At 39.6% G+C, this 11,052-nt stretch overlaps 1 protein-coding gene across 1 annotated transcript; it reads right to left on the bottom strand.

Annotated features, from left to right (window-relative positions):
* Positions 1–1,062: 1,062 nt before the first annotated feature.
* LOC109895626 (interferon-inducible GTPase 5-like) lies at positions 1,063–4,513 on the bottom strand. The gene is made up of 2 exons (XM_020489481.2): positions 3,810–4,513; positions 1,063–3,690 (listed from the first exon to the last, which is right to left on the bottom strand). The coding sequence occupies exons 1-2, from the start codon at positions 4,363–4,365 to the stop codon at positions 3,068–3,070; spliced, it is 1,179 nt and encodes a 392-aa protein (XP_020345070.1). The 5' UTR covers positions 4,366–4,513; the 3' UTR covers positions 1,063–3,067.
* Positions 4,514–11,052: the final 6,539 nt, after the last annotated feature.

Genomic DNA, 11,052 nt, shown 5'->3' with positions numbered 1-11,052 from the left:
TTCACAGAGTGAGGTCTGACATTCACTATGGCAGACATACTTATGAGGAGATGGGAAACGTTGCCCATACTCCGTCAACGGACTCTGCGGTGCATTTGGGGCAATTCTGGGACAAGGAGTGAATTGGAGTCTATAAGTGGAGGTTGCTGAGCAGAGTACGGCTCATAATAATGTCTAGAAAGGAGCTAATGGAATTGCATCAAACAAATGGAACCCATGTGTTTGATGTGTTTAATACTATTACACTCCAGGCATTAACACGATCCTGTCGTCTCCAATTAAGGTGCCACCAACATTCTGTGCAGTCTATTGGGCGCTAGCTCAAAAACACAACATCAGCACACATTTTTTTCAACAAGTACAAAACATTATGTTATTTCGAGGAAAATAGGCACGTAGATATACTGTACATTGACTTTGATAAGGGATTGCATGATGATTAGCTTAGCAACCGTGTGACGCAGCATAACAACGTGAATACAATTGGATGACAGTCTGCTGGGTGGCGCGTGATGCGTTCTTTCATTATTGGATTCGTAAAAAAAAAATGTATTCTTAAGGTAGGAATATCGCAAAAATGTATTCAATGGTTCATTCGAGAGAAGACATCCTCCCAAGTTATGACATCGGCAAGTATTGAAAACTAACATGTGTGATAGAGGTTTTCGCAATCTAAAAGTCGCATTCCTATTAAATTCCATAGTAGTGAGAACTAATTTATACAGTGCTACGTCATACCTGCCGGATTTCTGCGTGCTTGAATGCCAGTAACTCAGATACACATGAAAACATGAAGTGACCCAGGGAATTGATAGAACATCACTCAGAGATGCACAAAAACAATATTACATTCAAAATAGGTGAACCTTTCCTTGAAGCCTTGTTCACAGTGCAGGCCTTAATGCTCAGATCAGTTTTGTTGTTAAAATATGTTTTGGAAAACTGACTGTCCAAACAGCAAATTGGATGTGTGTGTGTGTGTGTGTGTGTGTGTGTTCAGACAGCAGTCATTTGCTGACTTGGCTACACTGGTTGCCATAGTAACGACGGGTGTGTGAGCAGTGGTGTTGAACATTGAACATTTATTTTTGATCAATGTAAAGAGAAAGTCATAACAATGAAATCACACACATTGCCTTCACTAAAAGTACAGAATACATCATAATAACAATTATTTAATTGACTGGTGTAAATAAGTAACCACGAAAGCAGTAAATGTCACTCTGCATTTATTTCATTACGCAAAATATAAAAAAACAGATGTCAGATCAACCCTTTTGCATGTATTTTTAGTGAGTGGTAAAACATTTTAAATGACTGACCATCGGTCTACTCAGTGACAGGTGTCTCAAGTGCTACGCCCTGACTCAGGCTGTTAAGTGCGGAGGTCAGTAGGTAGTAGTGAAGACATTCCCACAGTGCCAAGCATTGGGACACGTTGTCTTACTTAGCATACCGTGCACTTTGAGCTCTGACAGCTTCTTTCCAGTGGGAGTGTACCCTCTCGTAAAGCACCTACAGGTTTACAGCAGGAGAAGTGAATATGATCGTCTAGTCAAATCTACCTTTGGAGAGACAAACGCCTTCAATGTCATTTATTAATATGCAGGGTTTAAGTTTTGAAAAGTAAATAGATAATAAAACCAACCCGAAAAGGACTGAAGGGTAATAATTAAACAGTGGAGTGACATCATCTAGTAAGTGTAACTATTGTTCATTGAGTGGGATGTTATAGATCGAGAGCTGTTTTTGTACTTGATAAGGTTCTGTAAGTGCCGCTAACTGCTGTAAGGAATCTGCATCCAGGCCAAAGCGCTGCTGATATGATGTCAGAGTATTCATCAACAACTACATTATACACATGGCTCAACCATAGACAGCAGAGAAACGTCCTATAAAACCCATACCAACAACCTCTTATCTACTGTATGAGCACCATCTAATTATAGTAGCTGGTTTTCAACACAATGTGAATCTGTGGTCAGTTAAATGGTTGTATCAGAAACTTTGTTCAGTCAGGCACATGGGGCGGCAGGGTAGCCTAGTGGTTAGAGCGTTGTACTAGTAACCGAAAGGTTGCAAGTTCGAATCCCCGAGCTGACAAGGTACAAATCTGTTGTTCTCCCCCTGAACAGGCAGTTAACCCACTGTTCCTAGGCCGTCATTGAAAATAAGAATCTGTTCTTAACTGACTTGCCTAGTCAAATAAAAACATGAGCAATTTTTGTAAGGCTCATGTTGTAAAACCCTCTATTTAGAGTCCACAGATCTATAATATGTCATGTGCATTACTTAACCTTGTGTTTTTATTTAGAGTTTACATCTACTGATTCAGAGGGGTTGGGCTAAATGCGGAAGACACATTTCAGTTGTACAACTGACTAGGTTTTCCTTTCATTACCATCTACTGCCTTGAATGACCAACACAAACTGCTAAATGCTACCATCTGGTGGTCTGCTCATGAACTGCAATATTGCACTAGTTAATATGGGAAAGTAAAGAGTGACGGTTTTAGATAAAGATTAATGTGATTCAGAAGAGAACACAGGAGACTGGTCAATAATTTGTTCTCATGTAGAACATATGTACTGAATGAGTAATGTTGGGTGAAACCACAATTTATATATAGACAATTAACACTGGTTCATTCTAAACTAGGATTATTTTCAAATCCACTTTCTAGAGGGAGTCATGTTCAAATATCATGCAATTGTTTCAAAGCACATCCAATTTGGTTCTCAAAAGGCTAGGATTAGATTATACTGGAGTTAAATTGTAAAAGCAGGTGTATTTTCTGTGAATATATATTTTCAGAGTAAATTTACTATGAGTAAAAAGCTGTAGATCCCAATATGAATTTCCCATCTAATGCAGTAAGGTTATATTGTGCTAACCTATATTAAAACTATTGTGACCTTACTGTCCCATTGATCAATTACATTTGAACATTTATTTTCAAGCAGCATAATTTAATTATCTACTTATCAGCATTTCCTTGTTTGAAGACAGTATTCAAGAAAGAACGCAAACACAGATCTAGCTTGCAATTCAATATTGAACATTATCTCACTCATTGACCAGTGCCTTCATCAGAACATTGTGTGCATCATCAGCCAGCTCATTCAGACACTTCCTCAACATGTACTCGGTTGTACCAAAGGAAATCCCTGCGGCAGCCAAGCTGCCGACAATAGGAATGTTACTGAACAGGTACTCAACCACCGTTACCCCTGCGAGAACTGCACTTTGAAGCAACTTGACAACCACATCTTTGTTTATTTCTTTGTTCAGAGGTGACTTGAGGACTGCTTTCAGCTCCTCCACTGGCACATTCATTCTGTTAGCTAGGCTCTGCAGGGACTTATCATCAAGACCAAAAGCATTATAGTACTTCTTGATCTCAATTACCAAGATGCTTACATCTACAGCAAAGGAAAGGCCTGGGATAGGTATTGCTGCCACAACGCCAGATACAAAAGCTAGTCTCCATATGTTGGCTTTGAAAGCCTCCTTCTTCCTCTGGTTGATTTTCAAGGTTATATTAGGGATGGACAACAGTAGTACATGCCTCTTGTGGTCAGGAAGCTCTTTCTCTATTGTCTCCTCAAAGTCATTGAAATCGTAGTGACCAAGGTCAAAACTGGAGATGAGAAAGACCTTAGGAGAGCCCAGACCCTGATCCTCAAGCCCTGAGGAGCAAAACAAAGTAAAGTCAAATACAACCCCACTAACTACAACATGAAAAAACAATTTCCTTTTGTTTAGCAATAGAGTACATTTACATAATGTACATAGTGTGTAGACAAACCTTTGATGCAGTATTGTCTGATTGTTTCCAGTGTCTTATCCTGGTCAAACTTCTCTTTTCTCCCCTCAGCCCTCATGTCGTTGTCTATCTTGGAGCGAACAAAGTAGAACTTCTTCTTCATCTTCTGGATCTCCTTGGCCAGAGTAATGTCATTGGCTCTGAATCGCTCTGATGAGACTATGATGAAGAAATCAAAGCGATCGAATTCAACTTTCTGAAGGTACTCTTCTGGTTTGAAGTTAGCGGTGCCAATACCAGGGAGATCCCAAACTTTCAAATGTGGGTATTTTGGGTGGGGATAAGCCTTTGCCTCCATGGTGGTTTCCACCACACCAGTTAGAGCAGCTCCTTCTTCATTATTCTTCATGCCTCTGAATGCATTGACAAAGGTAGATTTACCGGAGCCTGACTCTCCTGTGACAGCAATATTCAGCTCCACATTATTAATCTCCTTCAAATAATCTTGAATCTTGCCTGCAGCTGTGGTCAAGCTATTGTTCTTCAATGCTTCTTCAAGTTCTCTTGGTACTGCTGAAACTTCATCAATATTCTCCATGGCAATCGTATTTCAAATAAATGCAAGTGAATGAATGTATGTATGTTTGACAATGGCGAGACAAGGAACTATACATATAATGACAGTCTTAGACCACACCCACCCATAACTGGCAGCAGCATTGTAAGATACCTTATCTTTACGGTCTACTTTGTATGTCAGGGTATGGGACCAAGGATAACGACCTGTTCTCTACATCTGGAAATGTTTATGAACATTCACACAGACTGAATACCTACAAGGTATGTGTCACGCACTGGCCATAGAGGCTTTTATTCTCTATTTTGGTTAGGCCAGGATGTTACTAGGGTGGGCATTCTATGTTCTTTTTTCTATGTTTTTGTATTTCTTTGTTTTTGGCCGGGTATGGTTCTCAGTCAGCTGTCTATCGTTGTCTCTGATTGGGAACCATACTTAGGTAGCTCTTGTCCACATGGGTTTTGTGGGTAGTTGTTTTCTGTTTTGTGTCTTTCTGCACCTGACAGGACTGTTTGTGTTTTTGTTCATTCTCGTTGTTATTTTTGTTATTTCAGTGTTCAGTTAATAAAAATCATGAACACGTATCACGCTGCACCTTGGTCCTCTCCTTCCAACAGCCTTTACAGTATGGCTGTAATTATGGCCACTTGGGTCAATTCCATTTCACACTGTTCAAGGGACATTGTATTCAAACAGCACAAATTGTGTTAAAAAATAAGTGAAATATGTTCCTCTTCGTTTTACATGTGTGGTGTTAAAAGTCCATGTTGAAGTATACAACTCGATGCGCACTATAACCTCAGTTTTACCAAAAAGAAAAGCAGAGCTTCTTTAAGCATAATAGGAAATTCTACACTGATGACATTGTATAAGGCCACAAAATGAGGTTGGAAATAATACCATTGAAATTGTGAATATGATAAACCCCGTTCTGGGTAAGAGCTGTTTGCCTGCCTGGTGACAAATGCTATTTATGTTGTCTCCTCCCCACTCAGACCACTCCCAGATAGTCCTAGCAAAAATATTTTTATACGCACTTACATATGACTTGACAGACTTCAATGCGGCTTTTGACATTATCTAGTCTGCTAAATCTAATTTTACATAGGTATTCTAATTTTACACAGGTATTCAGACATTGGCTTGGAGTAAGTTCTCATTTACCTGCAGTGACCTGGCACAAGTCATTGTTGTTAAATGTTGTTTTGAGGGTGACATTTCAACCGTAGAATTATGTTTGTGATGTGGCAGCTTTGTGCAGGAAACTGAGTTGTCATCCCCAGTTACTGTGTTTGGAGAGTCAGGGATACCTTCCCTGATCCCCATTCTGAGTACACTGGGCTCCACCCTGGGCGCTAGGATTCTCAAAGTATTTGGCATGATGACGTACTAGTGTTATGCCCAAAGAATGTCCATTGCCAGACACTTATCAGCATGACATTAGTATGACATCGTGTCACTTGCTGTGAACAGAACACAACCTCTCCCTCAGTATGCATTCTCCACACACAAACACCTGCCAGGTGCATCTTCAGGACATCAACCTTCTTACTGGGCACATCATGCCATATAAAATATTCTAAAGGTTGCTTGTTTATTTCTCACTTTCTCCCGGCACAATAAAGTTTAAATGGGAAAATGTCAGATTTTTATTCATACATCTGAAAGTGTGCTTGAATAAAACATTTCACTTTTTTATTTTGTATATGAGTTTTTTCTGAATGAAAAGTTTCAAAGACACAATTGTACACATTTCAGACAATGTTTGTCTATATTGATTACCGTTGACATAATTTTACGGTTGAAATGTCACCCTCAAAACAACATTTAACCCCAATGACTTGTGCCAGTTCATTGCTGGTAAATGAGAACTTACTCCAAGCCTTACTATTCAAGGAGACGTGGGAAGTCAAGTGAAATATAAACAACACAGGAAGCGGGGGGAAGTCTGTGGTCATGGACGACTCGCTGATTACGACTTCAAATATGTCATTGAGTTCATTTGTCCAGGGGTAATTAATGTCACCCCAGACATAATATACACCCCTAGAGGCAGATAGAGCCCCATGGACACAGGGATGCTTTACGGTGGTAAATACACTTGTGGAGATCATCTGTACGTACACCCACACCACGTCTCACAAAAACACGGCTATCTAAAATTTGGATTCCAGACCAAAGGACAAATATCAACTAGTCTACTGTCCATTGTTGTGTTTCTTGAACCAGCAAGTTTCTTATTATCATTTGTGTCCTTTAGTAGTGATTTCTTTGCAACAATTTGACCATGAAGGCCTGATTCACACAAGCTCCTCTGAACAGCTTATGTTGATGTGTCTGTTGCTTGAACTGTGAAGCATTTATTTGGGCTGCAATTTCTGAGGCTGGTAACTCTAATGAACTTCTCCTTTGTAACAGAGGTAACTCTGGGTCTTCCAATCCTGTGGCGTTCCACATGAGAGCCAGTTTCATCATAATGCTTGATGGTTTTTGCGACTGCACTTGAAGAAACCTTGTGTGTGTGTATATATATATATATATATATATGTGTATGTGTATGTGTGTATATATGTATATGTATGTGTGTGTGTGTGTATATATATATATATATGTATGTATGTATGTGTATATGTATGTGTATATGTATGTATGTGTATATATATGTATGTGTATATATATATGTATGTGTATATATATGTATATATGTATGTATGTATGTGTATATGTATGTGTGTGTATATATATGTATGTGTATATATATATATGTATGTGTATATATGTATGTGTATATATGTATGTGTATATATACACAGATATTACACAGATATTTAAAAAATAATTTTTTTCTTCACAAACCCTACCACATCTCCTACGTAGAATTAACCAATGGACAACAACACTGAGGCTTCTACTTCCAGTTTATACATATTGTACACATTTTACGGACACAATGTATTTTACAATAGCTTTCTTTTGCTTGTTTTTAATCCCATCCTTCAGCTCCACTCAACCCTTCCCATCTATCGCTTAACACCAACCATTTTTTATTTCCATTAGCCATATATTTTTCAACTGTGCTGTGATGTTTCACAAAACTTCTGTACCTTTCTGTTCTCATAGTTTCTACAGATATGAAATAAAGATAAACGTTTTTGCTGAAAGCATTATTCTATTATTGCTCGATTGACTTATGACTTTTCAAATCACCTAGTAGTACTATCTGCATGTCCAATTCCTGGACATGTTACCAAAATCAAGCTACTTATGGACAGTACTAATACAAATGATCTAATGATTGTGTGTCTTCGCAGCAATATATTTATAACATTCTGTTGGTTGCAAGAATTTTGTATAATCATTTAAATTGAAAAATTAAAAGTTTTGAATTCGGTGTCGTTTTGCATATCAGTTCATAAACCATGTGCCATGTAATCGCTACATCGAAAATCTCTTCCCAACTATGTTGCAATCTACAGTATATGGCACAGCTGTACATTTTTTGACCTTAAATTAAACTGGTATAGTTTTTAATTCATCACATTATTCTTTAACAATTAAGTCTTACCTAGGGCTACCACACTGTCTTTGGTTCGCAGACAATCAATGATCATAGCCCTTTTCTCCATCCAGAACATTTTTATAGAGTCCACACAGTATGTATGAATTCATGAATTTCAAAAGGAGGCCCATTTTTTTGGTAATTATTTCCAGACAGCAAAATGTTTGTGGCCAACAAAACGTCACCTGCCAGCATCCCATGTTTCACTGTGGGCTGAGACTTCCATTTCCAGATGCAGTGACCTTTGGGGCAGATCTCTAAGATAAAGACAACATGAAATAGTTACCATACTACCATATATATATATATATATATATATATTGTAACCCCTCCTCCCCCGTGCACGGTCTTGGTCTCGAACCAGCTCTCTTGGAAGATTAGATTTTATCTCAATGAGACACAACCGGATAAAAATAAATACAAAAAATTATATAAAATATTATATTATATACAAAATATAATATTAAAATATATACTATTACCAAATACATTCACGCAAGCATCCTTACTTGGGTGGATGCCAACCAATGTCTAAATAGCATAGAAAGTTCAAAGATACAAGTCTGTGACATCCTTTATCGCATGATCCACAGGTAGTACAAGAAAGTTAGTCAGATATATTAAACAGTCTTCATAAGTGATGGAATGCATGCTTACCAATGATGTCATCCTTGCAAATCAATTGATGTGGGTCAAGCATGTCTGTGGATGGAGGGGCGTCTGTGGCAGATGAGTCTTCTAAAAGGATGGAGTCAACACAGATGACCGGTAGTCTATCAATGTGCAGCTGTGGATGAAGAGATCCACATTTGTGTTTTAACACATAGAAAATAATGTGGATAAACAATTTTTGAAAAACGGTACAGATGTAGCATAAGAAGCACTATACAATGAATACATTGCTAAAGGAATAGAATGATAAACAAACCGCACACAAAGTGAAGAAATGTATTCTTCGTCCAAGCTACTGTCCCCAGATTCTTCAAACTTTTCAGACTCCTCTTCATTAGAACCTTCATTCACCTGTGATTCCTTTGAGGGACTCAAGGTCTCAACACCACTCTAGTCAGCACCAATTTCATCATCCCAATCGATGCTATCACAAATAAGTCATACTAATAGGATAATGGGTAAATTGTAAATACAAACAACAAAAGTAAGTACACCTGTTACGCCCTGACCTTAGAGAGAATTTTTATGTCTCTATTTTGGTTTGGTCAGGGTGTGATTTGGGTGGGCATTCTATGTTCTGTTTTCTGTGATTTTGTATTTCTATGTTTTGGCTGGGTATGGTTCTCAATCAGGGACAGCTGTCTATCGTTGTCTCTGATTGGGAATCATACTTAGGCAACCTTTCCCCATTTGTCATTTGTGGGAAGTTGACTTTGTAAGGGCTACTCTAGCCCTTGTAAGCTTCACGGTCGTTTCTTGTTTTGTTGGTGACATAATAATAAAGATATGTATGCTCACCACTCTGCGCTTTGGTCTTCCTTTAACGACGGCCGTGACAACACCAGCACATCACAAATACTAAGAACAATCTTACAATTACACACTATTCATTAGTGTGTAACTGTTGCACACTATTCATTAGACCTCATCTTCATTTACTTCTACAGAGATGCTTATATTATTCAGGCTATAGTAGTGATAACAAAAAAAGTAAATTCACTGAATAAGGTCTGTACAACATTGGCAATTCACATATAAGTTGATGTCATGGAATAGTTGCTCCCATCTAGCTCAACCACTCCAGGCTCCCCAAGAAACTCATCGGCCCTTTAGAAAAAGACAGTCGGTTAAACTCCAAGCATATAGACTCAGCAAAAAAAAGAAACGTCCACTCACTGTCAACTGCGTTTATTTTCAGCAAACTTAATTAACATGTGGAAATATTTGTATGAACATAACAAGATACAACAACTGAGACATAAACTGAACAAGTTCCAAAGAAAAATGTGTTCCTTAACGAGGGGGAGAGAGTCAAAATCAAAGAAACAGTCAGTATCTGGTGTGGCCACCAGCTGCATTATGTACTGCAGCGCATCTCCTTTGCCAGTTCTTGTTGTTAGATGTTACCCCACTCTTCCACCAAGGCCCCTGCAAGTTCCCGGATTTTCTGGGGGGAATGGCCCTCACCCTCCGATCCAACAGGTCCCAGATGTGCTCATTGGGATTGAGATCCAGGCTCTTTGCTGGCCATGGCAGAACACTGACATTCCTGTCTTGCAGGAAATCATGCACAGAATGAGCAATACGGCTGGTGGCATTATCATGCTGGAGGGTCATGTCAGGATGAGCCTGCAGGAAAGGGTACCACATGAGGGAGGAGGATTTCTTCCCTGTAATGCACAGAATTGAGATTGCCTGCAATGACAACAAGCTCAGTCCGATGATGCTGTGACACACCGCCCCAGACCATGACGGACCCTCCACCTTCAAATCGATCCCGCTCCAGAGTACAGGTCTTGGTGTAACGCTCATTCCTTCGACAATAAACGTGAATCCGACCATCACCCCTAGTGAGACAAAACCGCGACCTGTCAGTGAAGAGCACATCTTGCCAGTCCTGTCTGGTCCAGGGACAGTGGCTTTGTGCCCATAGGCAACGTTGTTGCCGGAGATGTCTGGTGAGGACCTGCCTTACAACTGGCCTACAAGCCCTCAGTCCAGCCTCTCTCAGCCTATTGCGGACAGTCTGATCCCTGATGGAGGGATTGTGTGTTCCTGGTGTAACTCGGGCAGTTGTTGATGCCACCCTGTACCTGTCCCGCAGGTGTGATGTTCGGATGTAGCGATCCTGTGCAGGTGTTGTTACACATTGTCTGCCACTGCGAGGACGATCAGCTGTCCGTCCTATCTCCCTGTAGCGCTGTCTTCGGCGCCTCACAGAACGGACATTGCAATTTATTGCCCTGGCCACATCTGCAGTCCTCATGCCTCCTTGCAGCATGCCTAAGGCACGTTCACCCAAATGAGGAGGGACCCTGGGCATCTTTCTTGTGGAGTTTTTCAGTCAATAGAAAGGCCTCTTTAGTGTCCTAAGTTTTCATAACTGTGACCTTAATTGCCTACTGTCTGAGAGCTGTTAGTCTTAACGACCATTCTACAGGTGCATGTTCATACATTTTTTATGTTTCATTGAACAC

The sequence above is a fragment of the Oncorhynchus kisutch genome, linkage group LG8 (assembly GCF_002021735.2).
Source record: "Oncorhynchus kisutch isolate 150728-3 linkage group LG8, Okis_V2, whole genome shotgun sequence".
Lineage (NCBI taxonomy): Eukaryota > Metazoa > Chordata > Actinopteri > Salmoniformes > Salmonidae > Oncorhynchus > Oncorhynchus kisutch.
This window is presented reverse-complemented; position numbering and strand designations above follow the sequence as displayed.